Source organism: Carettochelys insculpta, chromosome 28, assembly GCF_033958435.1.
Source record: "Carettochelys insculpta isolate YL-2023 chromosome 28, ASM3395843v1, whole genome shotgun sequence".
NCBI classification, from domain to species: Eukaryota; Metazoa; Chordata; order Testudines; family Carettochelyidae; genus Carettochelys; species Carettochelys insculpta.
Genome location: NC_134164.1, coordinates 6,393,135 through 6,414,602, shown reverse-complemented (window position 1 = coordinate 6,414,602; position 21,468 = coordinate 6,393,135). Strand labels below are relative to the sequence as shown.

The following is a 21,468-nucleotide window of genomic DNA, read 5'->3' as shown; positions in this document are numbered from 1 at the left end:
CCCAAAGCAGGGCCAACCCCAACTAAATCATCCCAGCCAGGGCTTGAAAACCTCTAGGGATGGAGATTCCACCACCTCTCTCGGTAACACATTCCAGTGCTGGAATTCCTGGAGAAATAGTTTATAATATATTCCTGGAGAAATAGTTTTTCCTAGTATCCAACCTAGACCTCCCCCCACTGTAACTTAAGACCATTGCTCCTTGTTCTGCCATCTGTCACTACAGAGACCAGCTTCTCTCCAGCCTCTTTGGAGCCCCCCTACAGGAAGTTGAAGGCTGCTATCAAATCCCTTCCTCACTCTTCTCTTCCACAAACTAAATAAGCCCAAATTCTTCAGCCTCTCCTCATAGGTCATGTGCTCCAGCCCCCAAATCATTTTGGTTGCCCTCTGCTGGACCCTTTCCAGTGCATCCACATCTTCTGGGGGTTGTCCTCAGTGCTGTCATGGGCATCTTCAAAGCGGGTTTTGATTTTGCTTCGAAAGAAGGTGCCAAGGCCATCGATACGTCTGACCTTCTCTCAACCAGCGCATTTGTCAGATCCGAGGCTCTGGCTACACTGCAGGGTTTTCCGGAAATAACTGAGTTTGACCATCTAAGTAAGTTATTTCTGAAAAGAGCATTCACACTGTAAGAGCATTTCGAAGGGGCACGTTCACTGCGAAATAAGAGCCTTGGCGGCAGGCAATTAACTTGTAATTACCTCTGCTTAGCACACACGAAGTCAACGTCCCACTCGGAAGGGGAAGGGGTCACTGAAAGTCGTTCAGTCTGGTGGAGTTACTATTTTGAGTTAAGTATCAGAGAGGGAGCCGTGTCAGTCTGTATCTTTCAAAACAAGAAGTCCTGGGGCACCTTATAGACGAACAGATATTTCAGTCCACTCGTGCATCTAACGAAGTGGGGCTTTGCCCCCGAAAGCTTCTGCTCCAAAATATCTGTTCGCCTACAAGGTGCTCCAGGACTTATTTTGAGTTAAATGCTCTGTTACTCCAGAATAACCAGCTATGTTATGTGGACACCAGGGGTTTGTTTTCCCGGGAAAAATAAAAGGGGGTTTTCTCCAAAATTAGCGGCAGTGTAGACAAGTCCTTAGCGTCCTGAGATCAGGCCCCCTCTTCCCTCCCCAACTATTGCGACTGTTCAGAGGTACTTGCCTTTCACATCACGCTCATCCACACCTGATTCATTCAGCGGGGCAATCAAGTCAAAACGGAGTTGATCTATTTTAGTCCAAAGACATTTTCTTTGCCTGAATTATTCCTAAGGACAGTGACATTACAAAGACGAAGATTTGACATTTAAAAAAAAAAAGACAAAACAAAGTTTCTATGTGATGAAAAAGGTTCAATACAAAAGTTAGCTGAGAGGATGTAACATGGGGATTTATTTACACCCAGGACAGATATTTAATCTAAAGAGCTCCTGGCCTGCTGGGACCTTTTGGGGGCCACGGCGTAGCGGGGAGCAAGGAGCTGGTCTTGGCAGCAGTCCACAGGGCGTGCTCCCAGCCTTCACCTACGTCAGCACAGTGAGAAGAGTCCAGGCAGGGTACTCTGGTAAACACCCCCGGGGAGGGTGATGGATTTCCAAGAACCTGGCCTCCCCCGGTTCTGGCTGGCTGTGTGTAAGGCAGGAAACATTCAGGGAATGGCTTCCCGTTTACGGCTATCCCTGGCCCCTCCCTATCTCTGCTTTCTCAGCTCCTGGGGCCTGATTCTGCATTCACCTACTCAGGTGTAAATCCAGAGCGACTGCACTGGGGAAGGTGGGGTGAAGCTGGCCAGCGCAGGAGAGACAAGGCCCATGGACATGCAGCTCAGAAAGGGTCATGGTGTCCAGCCAGCCCCATCCATGGACTCCTTCAGGAGAGGCAGCTAGACTTCTTCTGGTGGGATGTGACAGAGCTGTGTAACCTAACCAGAGCATAGCTGTGAGAGAGACACCCGCCATCTTTTGTTAAAGGTTCCCACTGCCTCGTGAGCTCAGGACTTCTCTTGGCCACAGGACCTCACGGAGAGGATGAGGTTCAACGCCCTGATGGTTTTAAAGCACAGTCAGCTTCTCAGATGCTAGAGATGGGGCAAAGGATGCAGCTGCTTCTAATGTCCCTCCCCTGCACGCACACCCCGTGTGTGAGCCGTGTACAACAGCCACGTCATAGACACCAGAGAGGGAAAGGTCATAACCAGCCAGCCCACAGCCCAATCCGGAGTCCAAGGCAGAATTGTTCTATCCTGCTAGGAGCCAGCAAACAACAAGGACTTTTCTAAGTGGTCTCCTCTCCCCAGCAGGTATTTTTTCCCTTCCCTTTGCCATTGTCTAGGCAGCTACTCCATCCTGGTGTCATCTCCCGAGCACAAGCCTTTAGTGGGAACCAGCTCCTGGCCTTTTCTACTGGCTATTCTCCGCAGGCTGACTGGCAGCTGGCAACGCTCACGGAGGAAATGGCGTCTTTCCCAGCCAGACGGGCGTCTGCAAAGGGAGCTGCTTTCCATCTGGCCCATCTCGTCTTCAATTAAAAGAGGAATCGTTCTAAGCCGCAGAGGTTTCCGAGGATCCCTCAGACAGGGCACAGATTGGGGCTAACCGCTCTCGCCACGGAAATGCAACCACTTCTAGGATGGCACGCGGAAGCCAGAAGCATAGAATATGAGACTTGGAAGGACCCTCAAGAGGCCATCAAGTCCAGTTCCCTGCCCTCATGGAGGACCAAGCACCATCCATAGATACTTATCCAACTGCTCTTATATATCTCCAACGATGGAGATTCTACAACCACCCTCGGCAATTTATTCCAGCGTTTAACCACCCTGGCAGTTGTGATATGTTTCCTAAAGTCCCCTCTAAAACTCCCTTGCTGCATTTTAAGCCCATTGCTTCTTGTCCTATCTTCAGAGGCCAAGGAAAATAATTCTTCTCCCTCCTCCTTGTAACGCCCTTGTAGGTTCTTGAAAGCTGCTATTGTGTCCCCGCTCTGCCTTCTCTCTTCCAAACTAAACAAACCCAACTCTCCCTCTTCTCTCGGCGGTCATATTTTCGAGACCTTTCGTCGTTTTAGTTGCTCTTCTCTGGACCCTTTCCAATTTCTCCACACCTTTCTCAACGTTGCACTCCTTAGCCTAGGACAGGGTAACGCCAAGCCACCGCTGCTGCTCCTAGGGAAAGGAAATCCTGATTGTTTCTGGCCTGGGCTTTGGGGCTGAACTTGTATCCTGGGAAGAGCAGATGCTACTAGGAAGGAGCAGCAGCCCTGTGGTAAAGCAAGGAGCACAGAATCCTGCATATACCCCTATGCAATCCTGGCCTTGGCTTTTGTGGCGCACAATTCTCCTGGCTCCAAATCAGAGATACGGAGCCTTGCACAATGCATCTCCAGCCTCACCAGAAACACGCAGGGCCTGGGCACCTGGAACTCATGCAGCCCAGGCACAGAACAGCTGAGCAAATCCCTCAGGCTTCAGCACCCGCTTCTTCTGAGTGGGGTTGTCCCAGGGTGGACACCTAGGTGGAGAGGGTCCCATCACAGTGTGCCCCATGCACCGGGCCTGGTCCAGGCAGGCACTCTGAATGTAGCAGCCATTAAAGCGCTCAGCCAAGAGCGGCGAGCTCCGAGAGCTCATTTCTGTACAACGCCTCCAGCTCCGAGCCCACACGAGCCACTTCACGCACTACACCCTGGCTGGACCCTGGCAGCCTGGATAAGTATACTTGCATGGCCACACATACCGGTGTGCCACTGGCCCTTCACCCCAGCGTTCCAGAACTCTGCACCAGGGGCTGGGGGTTGCAGCCTTGGGCAAGCTGGGAAAATATTGCAGCCCCTTCTGCAGCCCTAGAGGGGTCGTGTTCGCAGGCTCTCAGGCCAGGCTTGCTGCCTCAGGAAACGTCCCGGCTCTGAGAGGTCAAGGCAGGCACACGCCACCTCTGCCCTCAGACACACAAACCCACCGGAACCTGGGCTCTTGCCTTCTGGTTTGGTGCATGTGTAACTGCCCACAGAGGGACTCACACCTGGGACCTGTGGAGCTGAGTGCAGGAGCCGCGACCGTTGGCGCTAAAAGCCGGCTGGCGCTCAGCTCAGGCCGGAGTGGAGACTGGTTCTTTCTCTCTGTAGGGTCCAGGGGCCACGCCAGGGGACAGTGACCCACACCTAGGTGTGCGGGTTACCCACGTTCCCTGAGACAAACCCCACTCTGAAGAAGCGGGTGCTGGAGCCCGAGGGATTTGGTCAGCTGTTCTGTGCCTGGGCTGTGTGAGTTCCAGGTGCCCAGGCCCTGAGTGTTTCTGGTGAGCCGTTGTGCAAGGGTCCGTATCTCTGATTTGGAGCCAGGCAAATTGTGCTCCACAAAAGCCAAGGCCAGGGCTGATTAATCCCCGCTAAGTACAATCGTTACACATTAACTCACTTGTTTGTCCCTTATTTTCCAGCTAGTGCCTCGCTATCAATGGCCTGGGTCCACAGAGCATTCCCAGCATGCGTCCTGCGCGTGGGATGCTGGCGAAAGTACCGCGCAGACACAGGTGAGATCATGCCTGTGGGTCCCTGGCTGCGCTGCTCCCAGAGCCCTTTAACCTGCCCCTTGCTCCAGGGACGACTCCATTCAATAAGCTGCCAAACAACTAGTCCTCAGGCAGCGCAGCTGTGCCATAGTCTGCTTGCCAGCACTCTGGGCGAGGGGGTGAAAGCCAGCAGGCACTCTCAGACCTCAGCCACCTCCACTTCTCTGCCTCCTCCCGCTCCTCCTCAGAGGCTAGTGTAACACCCACAGACCTGGGTTGCCAGCACCAGGGATTGAACCTGTGACCATAGGGGCTGAAGCCCTGCACTCTACCATGGGAGCTAAAGGCCAGCTTGGTTGCCTGGTAGCAAACATTTCACTTACAGCTACTTCAGGCCATGTCTAGGGAGCGTGCACAGCTTCTGTGCTTTACTTTCTCATATGCACTCTCAGCTAAGCTGCAATTCTGCACCACGTCACTCGGTGTCTGTGGAATCAAAACTGACCTGGGAGAACTTTAATGAGACGTGAGGTATCTCAACCTTGGCCCAATTCAGCTCCCTGTTGGCAACCCCCCAGGAACATGACTGCGGCACCTACTTGGTATTCGGGGAAGCATACTGCAGCCATCTCTCCACTCTGACACAGAGGCACCGCTGTTTTGCTGACCGATTCTGGCATGCAAGGCTCCCTCTCAGTCCACGTGACTTTAGAGATGAGGTAGCTGGCCTGCACCATTATGGATGATACGCAGCCCCTTCGAGACACCTGCAAGCTGAGAAACCCCATGCTGCCAGCGAGTTAGAATTGCTTTACAACACTGCACTCAAAGGGCCAGAAATTCAGCTCCCACCTCAGAAATTTCCGCCTTGCTTATTTACATACCTACAAGGGAGCTGAGCTCCTCTGAAAATCCAGCCAAAATACTCAGTGAACAGAGAATCACAGAAGAAATGAAATAGTCTCCGAGGGGCAGCCGCATTAATCAGCAGCTTTACAAATAACAAGCAGTCCTGTGGCACCTTAGAGATTAAGACATTTATTAGGTCATGAGCTTTGGTGGGTATGGAGTGGAAAAACAGAACCCAGTGTTTAGATAGCAGTGGGGCAGGGGGGAGGAAAGACTAAGAAGGGTTACCTGTCAGTGGTGGGGCCAGTTAATGAAGCATATTAAGCAGGTCGTGAGCTTTCATGGGTAAGACCCACTTCAGATGCAGAAGAATCACCTGGAGAAGTGGGTGTCGCCCATGAAAGCTCACGACCTAATCAACGTGTTAGTCTCTAACATGCCACAGGACTGCTTGTTATTTGCAAAGCTACAGACTAACACAGCTACCCCTCTGAGACAAATGAAATAGGCCGTGTCCCATTCCTGTGAACATCAGAGGTGGGGAAATCGTCCTTGTAACACATTAGGTAGTTCAGACCTCTGGTCAGGCCGAAAGAACGAGAAGTCCGGTGGCACCTTATAGACTAACAGATTTTTTTGGAGCATAAACTTTTGTGGACAAAGACCCACTTTGTCAGATGCACGTAGACTTCTCTTTGGTTTTGTGGATACAGACTAAGATGGCTGCCCCCTGATTCAAACCAAAGTTAAATGTCTAATATTTGTAAATGAGTTCCAATTCGGCTGTCTCTCTCTGTAATCCTGAGGTAAAATTATTTAAAATCCATTATCAAATGCCTGAGAAAGTTAAAGCGTTCCCCCACAGGTTTATGTGCGTTCCCATGCCTGATGTTGGATTTATGTCCATTCATCCTTTGGCACAGAGATTGTCCAAGGTAAAGGGAAGAGGGACATTATTGGAAATTTCCCCACCTTTGATATTCCCAGGAGCGGGACACATCCTTAAGTGATTTGCTTCATTACCTTATCCTACTAGTGACAGCTAAACCATTTTTCCACCAACCTGGCTCCCTCCCTGCTATATAAACCCACATTCTGTTTTTCCACTCCATTCATCTGAGGAAGTGGGTTTTACCCATGAAATCTTATGACCCGGGAAAAGGAAGGATATATAAGCCATGCCGCAGGGTTCTCATCCAGTCCAGCTCTAGCCAGTGCAAGGTTGTTCTCAGTGCTTTGTCTAGCCCTTGTGCATTTCGATATATGTCAGTCCAGAAGCAGAGCAAGCCAATCGTGTTCGAGCTGAGAGAGAGCAGGAGCAGCCCTCTCTTTCTCGGAAGTTTTTTTTGTAAGCTGCGTGACTATTCAGCTAACCATAACCCACCTGCAGCTCTACCGCTGCCAGTGAGCCTGGGCTGACCGTTGCTTCCTGTGAAACCCTGAGCATGTGGCCCAGTGAACAGTCCATCACCAGCCTCAGGCCTCTGTCAGGTTCTGGAAGCCGCTGTAGGTGAAGGTGGGGAGGGCTGGCGAGCACGAGGCAGTCTTGGAGAGGCAGGCGAGATGGTTGACATCACACCTGCCGGGGTCCTGGTCGCTTCGGAAATAGATGCCGTCGGGCGAGCGAATGGAGGGGTCCTCGTCGAAGTAGTTGTAGGGTCTCAGGAAAAAGCCGACTCCGTTGCCCACAGTCGCCGTGTTCGGGATGTCCTCGGCGTGTGGGACGTGCAGGAAACCCACAGTAATCCAGGCCACAAGGTCCTGGAAGAGGAAGAGATGCATTGCTGGGCTGCTTGAGGAACACTGCTCCCTGGGGAGTGTACCTGGGGCAGGCCCACTGGAAATACCACTGAGCAATGGCCCTCAGGCCAACACAAACGGGGAGCAAGGGGGCTACCCTGCAGCCTGAGCATTGGGTCTGCCTGCCTGCCTGCCTCCGACGCCTTGGACTCCCCGTCGGCCTTGCACTCTGTCTGTCTGTCCTACACACACACGCAAACACCCCCAGAAGGCGCTGAAGCTCCCCCACCCCCCAGCGGAAGGAGAAAGCAGCGCACCTCGTTCACGATGGTCTCGTTGTCTATGAAGTCAGCAAAGGCCACGGTGGGCGTCCAGGGGTCGTTCTGGTTGTAGATGCTGGTGCTGGTCAGCTCCTGTTCCTTCCGTTTGGTGACGGCCAGTTTGTACCTACCGAGGGGAAGGAAAAGACAGATCGGCTCTCCCGGTTGCAGACTGAGCCCAAGCGATCACGTCTGCGCTGGGAGCCTGGACTCCTGGCGTCTCTTCCCTGCTGTGTGAGCCTGGAGAAGTCACCTCTTCTCCCTGCCCTTGTTTCCCCAGCGGCAGAGAGGATATTACAATCTCAGCCTGCAAGGGAAGGGGCCGGTCGGACAGTTAGGCCATGCATTTGTCTGGGCCCAGTGCTAGCGATATGCCCTCTGCAAATCAGCGGGGTTGGGGCCCCGTTCGCACGGCGTCTGCCTGCGGAGAGTGCCCCAGGGAAGGGGCCGCCCCATATTTGCAAATGCTGCCAAGGGGCGGGTATATAAAAGAGACGAGAGGGAACAGCTGAGCCGGGAAACCCTCAGCACCTCTTCGTCACTCAGACGAGTATGGAAGGCCGGGGCCCAGCCCAGGGGTGTGCGGTGGAGGGAGGACACAGCCTGGGCCTGACAAGAAGAGCTGGCGAGATTAACCTAGAGGGCTGGCCACATGGGCTGAGACTGCTGCCTCCCGACGGGAATCCTCCTGCAGTTGATCATGGCCTCGTAGACCCCCCTAGGGCTGGAAGGAACCTCCGGAGGTCATCCAGTCCAGCCCCAACAGTTCAAGGTGGGAAGACTCGGCTGTTAAATAACAGTTTGGGACCATCTAGAGCAGGGGCCAGCAACCCCGGCCCGGGCGCCCAGAGTGGCACCGGCGCTGATTTTCATCGACATGGGAGCTCAGCCCCGCCCCTGCTCCCCGCAGCCGTCGGGAGCCGGCTCACAGCCAGGCCGCCTGTGGATTAACAGGAGACCAGCTCATACTACCCACCGCCACCGATGAACGAAGCTGTCGGCGGCAGGACTATTGGTGACTTTTAAAAGTATCCCCAGCCCTTGGACCGGACCTAGACGTCAAAAGGTGAAATTTCAGCACTCCGCCTTCGACAGGCTGCTCGCCCCGGAGCTAGACTGTCCGAGAGACAAGATGGGCGACGTAACATCCTTTACGGGACCTCGCTCACCTTGGGTGCCAAATACCGTAGGACCGACAAGGCTACGGCAGAACTGCATATAACAGTCGAGATTCGTAGCATGTAAGGCCAGAAGGGACCATTAAGAGCTGTCATAGCCCTCCTGTACAGGAGAGACAGGCCTCTTCCTGTTACTCCTGTACTGAGCCCCACAATGGCAGTAAGGTACCAGTCCTGATCAGCGTCCCCTGGAAGCTGAGCCCTTGGGCGGGCACCCAGGAGAGATTCAAACGCTGCCCAGCGGATTAGCAGTGTGTCCCCAGCCGGCAGCCTGTGCTTCCAGTTGTGGTGCACCTCCACATATGTCTCAGTGCACTCAACAAAATTCATTCTGCACCAGGAAGGGAAAAAGTAGAAGTGCTCACTGAGGTGAGGGCATCACGAGACAGGGCACGTGTTCCAATGGTTCATCACCCTCCCTGCGGAAGACCAGGGTTGCCAACTTCGGCCGGACATAATCCTGGAGATTTCCTCATACAACATAACCTTGAATAACGGATTCAGCTTTAAGTCCTGGAGACTCCAAGGCACTCCTGGAGGGCTGGCCACCCCAGCACAGAACCCTGGTACGCTTAGAAGGGAACCGGGGTTTGAAATACTTCCGCATTTGTGTCATCAGCAAAACAGCTCTCAGCACATACGGGTCTGAGCCCACGACGAGCTCCCCCCGCACCCACCCACAGCCTCAGACAGGGGCCTCTATCTCTGGGACTGAGCCCGTCGTGAGTCCCACCTTCAGACAGAGGGCTAAGTCTGCGGAAGGATATACCCCCGCCCCCGGCAGGGGCCTTCACCTCTGGGCTGAGCCTCTGGAGCCCATCGGAGCTGGGCCTGGACCCTTTTAAAATCTATTTTTATCTTTGCTCCCAGCTCGCCAGGCTCCAGCAGTTGGGTGGGGCAGCCAGCGCCGTCCTCCTCCTGGGCCTCTCTCCTCCACTTTGTCCCGGCCCAGCTGCTATTTCACCGCAGGGAATTCACATCATTTCCCTTTGCCTGTTTTCCTGGCTTGCGTGACGCTCGCCAGCCATGGCGGAGGCCCGGCCAAAGACAGAGCAACGCCAGGGAGAGAGAAAGCATCTGCGGAGGCTGCTCCAGGTCTGTTTCTGCTTCGGATCCGGTGCTCTGTCTCACGTTCCGGCTGCCCCAGCGTGGTCTGTGTGGTCTGGGCCACTCCTCGCCGAATGAAACCCCGGAGGAGGAACTGTTCCCCCTCTGCGGCCAGGCAAGCGGTGCTTGGCTCAGGCCCTGCAGCAGGAGGCTGCTGGACCGGGCCGCCCACTGGGACAGCGGAGGGGAGCAGTTCCCCAGAGCCCAGCGATTTAAAAGGCCCTGGAGCTCCAGGCCAACACTGCAGTGCCTGGAGGCCAGGGCCCTTTAACTCACCACCGGCGCCCTGGACGGCTGCCTGGGGGTGGCTAGCTTCTAGCCCCGCCCCTTCTGCATGAGGCCCCGCCCCTTCCCAGGGGCAGATCCAAGCGCCCCTCCCCCCGCATTGCCCAGAGCCCAGCAAAGTCTATCACTAACTCTGGTGCTGCCCCATTGCTGCCCCATGGGGGGACCACTCCCCACAGCCCCGATTTTGCAGCCAGAGGTTCCTGTGTGGCATTGACCCAAAGAGGTGGCAGTTAATCATAGAAGACCAGGTAATTCAATTGTTCCTAATGTCCAACCTAAACCTCCCTTGCTGCAGGTTAAGCCCATTGCACCTTGTCCTGTCCTCGGAGATTAAGGAGGACAATTTTTCTCCCTCCTCCTTGTAAGGCCCTTTTAGGCACTTGAAAACCGCTGTCATGTCCCCTCTCAGTCTTCTCTTTTCCACACTGAACAAGCCCAGTTCTTTCAGCCTTCTAAGCCTTTAATCATTCTCGTTGCTCTTCTTTGGACCTTCTCCAATTTCTCCTTGTCTTTCTTGAAATGGATGCCCAGAACTGGGCACAATACTCCAATCAAGGCCTAATCAGTGCTAGGGATGTTAAAACGTAACCAGTTAATCAGTACTGGCTTCGGTTAACTGGTATGGGCAGGAGCTTACTGGAAGGCTGCTGCAGCCCCACAGGGCTGCCATGGGCAGGGGCTCTTTGACTGGTCCAGAGTAGCCCCATCCGTGGTGTAGAGGACAAGGGGGCAGCTTGGGGGCTACTTCAGCTCAGCTGGGCTGGAGTGACCCCAGTCAGTGCAGAGTAGAGTGGAAGAATGACTCTTCTGTCTTGCTCTCAAAACTCATATTCCTACAACCCAGAAGGAGGTTTGTTTTTTCCCTTTGCAGCAGCGTTACGCTGTTGACCCATATGTAGCTTGGGGTCCACTATGACCCCTAGATCCCTTTCTGCAGTGCTCCTTCCGAGACAGTCACTTCCCATTTTCTATACGTGAAACTAATTGTTCCTCCCTAAGTGGAGTACAGGTGGACCCTCTCTCACTCAGCACCCTCAGGAGCTGACGGGTGCCAGAGGAGAGAATTTGCCAGACCCTGGGAGGTCAATTTGATCTAGCACATGACCAACACTTTCACTGCTTACTGGGCTCTTAGAAGACATTTGGGGTAAATCACAGCTAAATAACAGCACAGACCACCGAGAGCCAGGACTGCTGGCTGGAAACAAACTTTATGGGACCACGGGAAACTTGAACACAGCCCTGATAAGTGGTCATCCAGCTAACTAAAATCATGCCGGATTACGGATGATGCCGCACGAGAGTTCTGTATTAGAGAGGTTCCACCTGTACTTTGAATTTGTCCTGGTTGAACTTCATCCTATCGTGACAAAATCCTCTGTCAACCCTCCAGGGGTCCCTGTGCTTCCAGGCACTTTTCTGTTGTGCCTCAGAGACCCACGGTGGCCCCTTAGTTGCCCAGGTCTTTCCAGAGGCAGGGGTCTCCACTTGGCAAGCTATTCTCATCACAGGCAAGTCCTGATTGGGGGGGTAAAACAGACTCCCCCTGCCCCCTTGCAGGCTTTTGCCTGCTCCAGCAAGGTAGCCCTCGGGGAGGGGGGAAGGGTGGGAGGAGCCCAGACCCACCCACAACCCTGGACTCTGGCTCAGGGTCCCTAAGAAGACAAGAAGCAAATAGCAGGGCTCTTTCCTCTGTCCCAGCGTAGCAACCTCACCCTGGGCCACTTCGCCCACCACTTCCCTGGGGCAGGCCACGGCACGGCACGGCACGGCACGGCACGGCACGGCACCTTCCAGCTCTTCCACCCCGCTACCTGGGAGGAGGCTTTTTATAGAGCATACGGAGGCGTCAGCTGTGGCTAACTCCTAACGAGGCCCCAGCTGCCTGCCCTAATTGGGCTTACTCAGGGAACAGGAAAGCACTGGCCCACCGTCCAGAATATCTGCCTTTTAGCAAGTCCTTACAGCCCCACAGGCTACCTTCTGCCGCACAATTTCCCTCAGGCCATTTCTGGCAGCACAAGTGGCAATCGCTGAACGAAAACACCTTACCTCCCCCAGCTGACGGACCGCTCCATGGAACTGGCTTCTGGCAGGGGGTCCCCAGCAAAGCTGACGACCTGCACCCTGTAGCCGCGCTGGTGGCCCCACTTATTTTCACGGTTGGTGGCGAAGTGGATATATCTGGGCATCTTGGAATGAAGCGGGAACACGGCCTTGTCCTCGGTGTCCAGGATTTCCTGAGTGAGACTCGGCTGCTGTATCTGGTGCTCTGGACTCCACGGAGCCTGCACGGTGTTGAATTTCATGTCATGACCCACCAGAATATTCTTTATCCCTGGGAGGCAAAGAGAAGATGGCTGAGAAACTTCACCCTGGGCCTGCTGGCCTTCCCCAGGGGTGGTAAGACTCAAAGCCTTGGCTCACCCCAGGCTGCAGGCTACCTGGCAGCCAGCAGTGCTGAGAGAAGAACTGAGGAAGAACTGAAAGTAGGATGTTAAAGAGAAGCCATCGGTGGCATAGAGGAAACTTCCCCCCTCTGCAAGGAGACACTGACTATGCTACAGAAGAAGGAACTTCCAACTCACTTTGGACATTGGGACATGAAAAATTCCAGGCTTCTCTGCTGGCTTGACTAATCAGGGTGAGGATTCCCAACCAGCGCCATCCTTATGATTTATGGAGTCCTTTGCATTATTATTAAACTACAGCCCTGGGAGCCAGCCCACTCTGACTTGCCTTCTTGGGGGGCCCAAATTTTCAGGTGCCCTATGTAGCCACATATGCCTTAGGACAGCCCTGTCACCCTGCTGTGCACCCAAAACTCCTCGCTCTACTGCTTTCCATTCTCCAGCCTTCTGGGAAAGAGAAGAAGATCATTTCCTCCCGTAACTCCTGGGAAAAAGGGTGCTCACCCCTCTCTGCCCTTAGCATTGTCCTGGGGAATTGGGATTTACGGCACAGGGCTCAACACACAGTGAATGTGTTTCAAAATCACCTGCTCTGTTTCTGTGATGTCTCTTCCAGCAGCTCCATCCCTCAGTGATGTCTCTGTGACACGAGCAACGCTCCCGCTAATTTTTCTTCCCATACATGTGCGGAATAAATTTTGTTGTGTGCACCAAAGCATGTGCAGATGTGCACCACCCATAGAAATGCTCACTGCCAGCTGTGGGTGCTCTGCTAATCAGCTGGGCGGCACCTGAATCTTGTGGCCTGCTGCCCAAGCGCTCAGCTTGAGGCAACACTGTTGTCAGAGATGGTCTAGCTCAGGGTTTCCAAACCTATGGGTTGCGACCCAAACATGGGCGGCGAGTCCTCTGCTTCTTAGTTGGCTTAGCAGCCATCAAGCAGTTAAACCAATCAATTAAATCAAGTACCTTTTCAGCCCCGCAAGGCAGGGAACTACCCACCTGCATGCGAAAAAGGTACAGGGCAGAGATCTAGGGAGCCAAAGGGGCAGTTCAGGTGAGGTAGGTGTCAGAAGGGGAGGGTGGCAGGCTGAAGCCTGGTTCTGGGGGGGGGCTGAAACCCGGTCAGGGCTCCGAGCTCCCACCAGCTTCCAGCCGGGGGTCCACCCTGCACCCAGCTGGGGTTCCCTGGCTGGCATGCTGGCCAGGGCCTGGGTCAGGGGTTCCCCAGCACCTGGCAGGGGTTCCTGCAGCTGGCACTGCTGGCTGGGACTCCGCGCTCCAGCCACAAGGATCGGGATCCCTGTGCCTCCCCTAGCCCCCTCCAGCCCCTGAGTGTGACTCCCCTAGCCCCTGACAGTGGGGTTTAAGCCGGGGGAGCAGTTTGGGGATGAGTGTCTTTCCACCACCCCAGCTCTGACTAACTCTAGTAAATGTAGTGTTATTATTTTATTAATATATTTCCCCTTTTCTATGAAATAATGATAACAAAGAGGAGGGGACGCAATTTTATATTCTTGCCTCAGGCAAAAATTAGCTAGTTCAAACACTGCCCCCTCACACCCCGGTTTTTGAAAGGCCTTGGGGTCACCAAGTCGTGCTGAATTGTCAGAATGGGTCCCCCTCTGGAAAAGGCTGGGAACCGCTGCTCTAGCTGGTGCCTGGTCATGTGAGGAGGGCAGGGGGCTGAACCTCAAGTTCCTTCCAGGCCTACAGAGATACTGAGAATCATCACCTCGTGGTTAATTGGATGCTCTACTGGCACGTGGCTAAGGTACAGGTGGTGTCCCCCATGGGACACTCTTCATGCAGAAAGTCACTGGCTGGTGCAATTTGTTTTCCATGCTGTAGCATAGTCTAATCAGTCGGTCATTCTTCCGCTCTACTCTGTGCTGGTTAGGCCTTAGTTGGAGTATTGTGTCCGGTTCTGGGCACCGCATTTCAAGAAAGATGGGGAGAAATTGGAGAGGGTCCAGAAAAGAGCGACAAGAATGATTAAAGGTTTAGAGAATGTGACCTATGAAGAAAGGCTGAAAGAATTGGGTTTGTTCTGTTTGGAAAAGAGAAGCTTGAGGGGAGACATGATAGCGGTTTTCAGGCATCTAAAAGGGAGTCATAAGGAGGAGGGAGAAAATTTGTTCTCCTTGGCCTCTGAGGATAGAACAAGGAGCAATGGGCTTAGACTGCAGCAAGGGTGGTTTAGGTTGGACATTAGGAAAAAGTTCTTAACTGTCAGGGTGGTCAAGCAGTGGAATAAATTGCCTGGGGACGTTGTGGAATCTCCATCTCTGGAGATATTTAAGGTTAGATGAATGTCTCTCAGGGATGGTCTAGACAGTCCTTGGTCCTGCTGTGAGGGCAGAGGGCTGGACTTGATGACCTCCCAAGGTCCCTTCCAGTCCCAGCATTCTATGATTCTTGCACGCATCCCTTCTGGGGCTAAGCAGGTCTGTTGTCAAACAGCTGTGCAGAATTCAGGCTCATCCCCACAGAGGCACTGGAGTGAATCTGTCCAGTCTTCTGATTCCCACAGACACGTAAGCTGAACTTTCCCATGTTCAATGCTAACTCCTCCCCCCGCCGGAGAGGCAGCTGCAGCCAACATCTGCAGGATGCAGTCAGCAACGTTTACATCAACAATTCCTAAGCCTGCCACGGTTTGATGCTCGGAAACTGCTCCAGGAGGTTTTCTAATTTAATCTCACCGCTCCACTTTCTGGGCTGCTCTGGTGAGTCTATTCACCCCTTAACCACGCTGGCCTCCAGTTCACTTTCTGGGAAAGGGCTTTCCCAATCTTCCCAGATTACCAGCTACAATGCAGTTTACACCCAGTGGCCCCAATTCTTGGCTGCATTCCAGCTCCCTCACACCATTTTGTCGGGGGCCAGATCCCAGAGCAGGCAGAGGGCAGATCCCAGGCTACTCACAACCACTCAGCTCCAGGCAGAGGTGGCAAAAGGACACCCAAAAGTTACTTGAGTAGAAGTACACCTGATGGGGGTGTACTTAAGTACAGGTCACCTAGTTGAGTAAAAGTCCACTTAGGTCACATCTTGATTGTACTCAAGTATCCAGAAGTGAAAGCAGCTGACCTTTTACTCAAGTAACTTTCGGGGTACTTTTGCCACCCCTGCAAGGGGTGAGCCAGGGCTGGGAAAGGATATAGCTGCCTGAGCCCAGTGCTGCAGCTGTTCTGGGCTGTGGGAATCTGCCTTCAATGAGGTTGTGATTTGCACTGGGCGATAGGGATGTAAAATCCCATGTAATTAGTTACCCAGTTAAATGTCACGTTTAAGCTGTTAATTGATTAAACGGAGGGACGGTGTGGGCTGCTCTGGCCACACTGAAGCGCCCTCTTTCCGCAGCACTCGAGGGTCCACCCTGGACCAGTGCTGGCAATCCCCACCCTCAGCACTCCCCCAGCTTCTGTGGAGCAGGCTAGAGCAGCTCCCTGCTCCACCAATTAACCTTAACGAGTAAGCTTCATCTGTTTAGGGTAAGGCTCCATTTAACAAGTTAACCATTAACATCCCTATTGAAGGACGAGCAGGCCCTGGCCAACCCCAGAATGCAGAAGCCTCTGTTACAATAGCTGGGGCTGCTCTTCCTCCAGGCTGTGGTTCCCCATCCCTACAAAGGGCTCTGCGTGTCCTTCATGAAGCATAGGCGTGAGCGGGGGCGAGAGCAGGCGTGTGCACACGGAGAGACCTACCTCCAACATCCAAGTCCACTTTATAATGGATGAGGTGGTTGTGCATCGTCCCTAGGGTGTGTTCCCCCACCTGGCTGCCATGCTTGGTGCCTGTGCCATAGAGAAAGGATGAACTAATGTAGCCGGTCGCGTGGATTTTGACTTCTATCGCGCCGTTCTGGTAGAAGATGAAGTCCCAAACGTAGTCGTAGTTTATGAGTGTGGAAATGGCCCGGAGGACCAAAGCGTAGTTGGCCAGTCCCCCATAGTACAGGGACTGCATGTTGGAGAAATGGCGCCTCAGGGGGACAGACATGTCCTGCTCGAAAATACACATGGAGTTTTTATTAACTTGAGGGGCCTCTGATTCAACTAAGTAGTGTCTGTCCACATAGGTGGCTGTGTAGGGACAATCAACGCCCCTGACCAACTCCAAAGCAAACCTCCCAATGCCAAAGCTCCCATCCATATATCGGGTCACCATCCCCCCAGGACAATTGGAGCCGTAGAGAGCCAGGGCTTCCTGCACGCTCAGCTCATAGAGAATCCTCTCGCCGTCGAACCTGACGTCAAACAGCCGTGGTCCTGTATTCACATCCATCCCAAAGGCGAAACTCCAGGCCTGGAAGCTGACGTGGTTGTTGCGGATGCTGTAACGGGGCCCGTGAGGCTCATATTGCAACGGGCCTGGTGCCACAGGGGCTGCTCTGGGCTTCATGGAGCCAAACGCCTCCTCGGGCTGGACTTTTCTCACTTTGACGTCTTTCACGTGGCCCTGTCTGAACTGGCTCTCGAGCTGCTCCATGCTGTCGTAGTAAATCCCATTGTAGAACACTTTGCTGAGGCTCCACTGGGAGAGGTCCAGGCTGCTGTGGTTCACCAGCACCTCCAGCCCCACCGGGTGTAGGTAGTAGCCACTGCCAGACGCTTTCTGGAACAGAACAAACCAGGTGGCGCGATCTCCGGACTGGAACCCACGAGGAACCGTGGTGAGGGTGGCAAAATTGGTCCCGTCATAATCACAGCACTCTCGAAGCAAGGCCGAAGCTTTGGAGAGCTCCTGGTAGACAAAGTGGTCGATAGCCTTGTATTCTTTCATGGTCACCGGTCGGCGGTGGTACGGCAGCTTGCTGCCGTATTTCCGCACCGTGACATCCCTGTGAGCCGTTGGCCTGGGCAGGGGCTCCACCACGTACTCCGTGATGTTCGGATCTGGTTGGTTGCCAAAGTACACCACAGCCAGTGCCTGCCGGGTGGGTCGCTGGCCGCCACGGTCCAAGAACCTCAGCACCTCTGCCTTGGTGGGGAGCTGCACGTCCACGTAGTATATGCAGTCATCAGAGGGGTTGGCGTGAGAGGCGTCTACCAACGGCACCCCCAGGTTTTCCCGAAGGTACTTCACCACTTGCTTCATTTCTTCCGGCGTCAGGTCAGCAAAGACCAGGCTCTGGTCACTGTGTTTTCCCTCCTGGCTGCTCTGGGGCTGTGCCTCGCAGCTGGTTGGTTTCCCTCCTCGAGTCAGCAGCACGCAAACCAATGCCAAAATCGTGGCTAGCGCCAGGACCAAGAGGATGAGGACAGTTTTCAGATTCATTTTCCTGCCACTGCTGTCAGAGCTGGCTCCTGAAACCTCCCAGCCTGGGGGCGCTTGCTGCAGGCAGCCTGGCTGCAGGGCGTGTCTGGGTCTGTTTGTGGGAAGGTGCAGGGCTGGAGGAGGGAAATGCAGCGAGAAGACGCTTGAAATTTGCTGGCGACCATAAAAGGCTTCTTTTCCCGGCTCCAGACCATTCACAGGCTCAGCCTCTTTATGCTTCTGCACAGACTCCCTTTCTGGCCAGGTCTTCGGGAAGTGTGTTACAGAAGTTGCTCCCAGCTTCGGGGTCCTGGAGCCGGGATGGCTTGAGAGTTGTTTTAGCAAACACGAGCATGGACCCCAAAACCAGTGACAGCCAAATGCTCTGGCCAACAAAGCAGGCGCTTTGTAGAAGAGAGTGGTCTGCTGGGGGCTTCTTACCAGATGTTGTAACCTGATCCCCTCCTGGCTCCACTCCCCTTAGGAACTTCTCTGCAGCCGTGTGCCTGACTTACCCTCTCCTCCCTTGCGTGGTGATTTACTGGGTGACATCCACTATTTGGTCTGATTCAGCTGGGCGGCCAGCGCCTGCTCCGGTGATATGCCAACTCTTTTATTTAGTAGCAAACGGTTCTGGGTACTGAGCTTGGCCCAGGCGTGACGTCCCATTCCTAGTCTCCGTTCCAGCCTACTCAGGAATTTCTTGGGGATGGAGGGAAGGTTTTTTTTGTAAACGTGGACCGCAAGTTTTGCTAAATATAAAGGCGTTCAAGATCATCGTGCAATGAACGTACATGGAGAGGTTAATGAAAAATCTGAACAGAAGCAGAGGTGGGTAACATGATTTTGTTATAACATACTACAAATGTACGCAGGAATAAAGGTCTTATGGAAATTACCTTCTGGGGGGTTTTGCTGTAATATCGCAAGTGAAAAGAACATTTCAAACTATTTCAGGCTTCTGAAGGTGAGACTGGGGCTAAAGCCACCTACCACCTGTGCACCCCTGTGCTCCACTCACTATGCCACCCTTTTGCAGCAGCCGTCTCCACGCATAGCTTCCCCTTTCCCCCTCCTTTCCCCATTGCTAGTAGCCAAGGACATGCTGGGAAATGTAGTCCCTTCCCTGCTCCAGGGCTAACCAAGGGACTACAGCTCCCAGGGTGCCTTGGGTCCCCTCCTCCCCCCCCCCCGATGGCATAGCACAGCACAGCAGGGAGGAAGGGAGAGAAACAGGATGAGGTGGGAGGCGGTGCTTTCTCATGAACCATGCCTTACCATGCAAAAAGCCCTCTTGGAATGGAACTCTCCTCTGTTGGAACAACCCAGCAGGATTAAGGGTGGCTGACCTGGGCCCAGGGGCAGGGACTTTGCTGGGTTGTCTGTCAAGCACCACACACATCGCTGGAGCGAGCGGCCCTAAATAATGATAGTAATGGGCTGCTGGGAGGAGCATAGGACTGCAGGAGGTCTCTAGGGTGACTTGTGTGCCTTTGGAAACAACCTTCATGCTGTGCGATGCGAGTCAGAGTCCCAGGGCGAGGGGCACCGAAAACACATCCATGGAGACCGGGAGCTTCCTCTGAAACCTCACATGTGCTAGGAAAGGATCCCAGAGCAAACAGCCAAACCCCGCTCGCCTTGCCTGCTTTTTGGAGCTGGAAATGGCTATCACAAATGTGCAGCAGGTGGGTGGCTGATGCTGGGTAGGCAGGGTCAGAGCCCAGAAGTGTCTCGTCCCCTCAAAAACCTCCTCCCCATGGCATATCTAGCCCTCCCCTCCATCCGCGTGTTGTCTAGAGAGGTGGTGGAATCTCCAGCCCTGGAGGTTTTTAAGTCCTGGCTTGACAAGATCCTGGCTGGGATGACGTAGATGGGGTTGGTCCTGCTTTGGGCAGGGGGCTGGACTCAAAGACCTCCTGAGGTCCCTTCCAGCCCTAGGATTCTATGATTCTGAGCAGGGTTTGGTGCAGCTGCAGGGAAATCCAGGATGCTTGGACTAAAACCCAAGCACAGGGGCTCATCCAAATGCCCACCCGCTAACTGGGCTGATTTAGTTGGCACTGGCCCTGCTTTCAGCGGGGGGGTTGGACTCGACGACCTGAGGTCGCTTCCAGCCCCATGATTCTAAATCTGAATCCCTTCTTCCTTTCTCATTGTCCTCAGGTCTGGCAAGCCAAGTGCGTGGGAGTGACAGGTCCCGTCTCAGTGCAGCCAGACCAGACCCTCAGGAGAGGCTTCAGCCTGCAGGGCGTTACACAACGGATGCTCTCGAAAGGCACTGGCTCAGGATGAGGACTGGCTAACCTCAGGGAGACCTCACGGCTGTGCTACAGCTAGTGCTTTCTCCAGGCTGGGTCCTGGCCAAAGCTTTGGGCCAGAGCATGCTTTTAGAGCTGCCTAACTGTCGGCCGTGCCTGAGCCCATGGAACTCATTTCCAGGGATGCCGTCAAAGCCAAAAACGTAACTGGGCTCAAAAAGGAACTCAATAAGCTCCTGGAGGACAGGTCCGTCAGTGGCAATTAAGGCCGCAACAGCTTGCTGCATAGGCGATGTGGCACAGGAGGTTACATGCACCCCCTCCCCACGGCCCCCCTTGCATTCACCATCGGACTGTGCCACTTCCAATGAGCGCAGGATGGTTCCACCTCTCCCCTGGAGCAGCACAAGCATCCTAGATTGTGCTACTCCCAGGCAGCCCGGCTCCAGGGGAAGGTGGGCGAACCTGCCCCATACTCGCTGGAAGTGGCACAGTGCTTCTGCAGGCCGGGCAGAGCAGGGGCAGGAGGGGAGAGGCACAGCTGGATAAGGGTTGGAAGGGGAGGGATAGGGCAGGGCAGGGCAGGGGGCATGTGACCATTGCCCTCTTTAAAATCCCCGCACCTGTGGCCTCTGCCTTGGGCAGCATCTTCCAGCTCCACAGACGGCTTCAAGGAGCTGAGCCTCTCTGCTCAGTGTCCCCCTCTGGCTCCCTCATTTTAAACCTCAGACCTGCACCCCGCTTTCTCATTGGTTGTCCCAAGCAAACAGTTGGTTCCTGGGTCCAGTAGCCCCTACCACTCTGAGTACCAGCAAACAGGATGGGACGCCAGAGAATGGATCGCTCAATGATCACCTCTTCTAGTCACCCCCCGGCAAAAAGCTGCCGTGGGAAACCAGGATACAGTAGTAGTGAGACACCGCCTGACCCAGCCCGACTAATCACATGTTCTTACGTTCCTCGCCCCTTCTGCCTTCCTGAGAATGGAGAGTGCAACACCATTCAAGACTAAAGCACTGGGGATCACTCGGTTCGGAGATAACGTGAGTTTCACCTGAACTAGCCACTGCTCAGTATCTATTACTGTTATTAGAGGGGCAGAATTTGCTCTCCTTCGATCTGCCTCTCTCCGTGTGACATGTCAGATTGATACACGTTATTCTGAAACAGACTAAAGCAAATTCTAACCTGGCCAGGCACAGAGGATGTTAGATTTCCTTGTAAAGATGCAGCCCCTTGTAAGACAGGTTTGTCCCTCGGGTGCCGAATGAGAGAATTTGCTGGATCACAGTCAATATTGTCTAGCAGCATTACCAACACTTCCACTGCTCACTGGGCTCTTAGAAGCACGTTAGGGTTAATTTACAGCTAAATAACAGCCCAGAACAAATAAACTTTATGGGATCCTGGGAAACTTGGCCACCCCCATGAGAAGTGATCTTCTGGCTAACTAAAATCATGCTAGATTATGGCTGTTGCCAGACGAGGGAGTTCCAGATTAGACAGATTCAACCGGTCGGTACTCTAGCAAAGGTCCGCCACATC

The 21,468-nt window shown here is 53.9% G+C and overlaps 1 protein-coding gene across 2 annotated transcripts; it reads right to left on the bottom strand.

Annotated features, from left to right (window-relative positions):
- Positions 1-5,526: 5,526 nt before the first annotated feature.
- Positions 5,527-21,431, bottom strand: LOC142002810 (amine oxidase [copper-containing] 3-like). 2 transcript variants are annotated; one of them, XM_074979230.1, is made up of 4 exons: positions 16,111-21,431; positions 12,039-12,324; positions 7,411-7,540; positions 5,527-7,114 (listed from the first exon to the last, which is right to left on the bottom strand). In XM_074979230.1, the coding sequence occupies exons 1-4, from the start codon at positions 17,681-17,683 to the stop codon at positions 6,830-6,832; spliced, it is 2,274 nt and encodes a 757-aa protein (XP_074835331.1). In that variant the 5' UTR covers positions 17,684-21,431; the 3' UTR covers positions 5,527-6,829. The 2 variants fall into 2 exon arrangements, with proteins under 2 accessions (XP_074835331.1, XP_074835332.1); XM_074979231.1 differs by having other exon boundaries at positions 21,112-21,431.
- Positions 21,432-21,468: the final 37 nt, after the last annotated feature.

Coding starts and splice junctions, on each gene's coding strand:
- LOC142002810 (XM_074979230.1), bottom strand. CDS start 17,683: ATGAATCTGAAAACTGTCCTCATCCTCTTGGTCCTGGCGCTAGCCACG. Junction 7,541..12,038: donor CGGTCCGTCAGCTGGGGGAG/GTAAGGTGTTTT, acceptor TCCCCTCGGTAG/GTACAAACTGGCCGTCACCA. Junction 7,115..7,410: donor ACGAGACCATCGTGAACGAG/GTGCGCTGCTTT, acceptor TTCCTCTTCCAG/GACCTTGTGGCCTGGATTAC.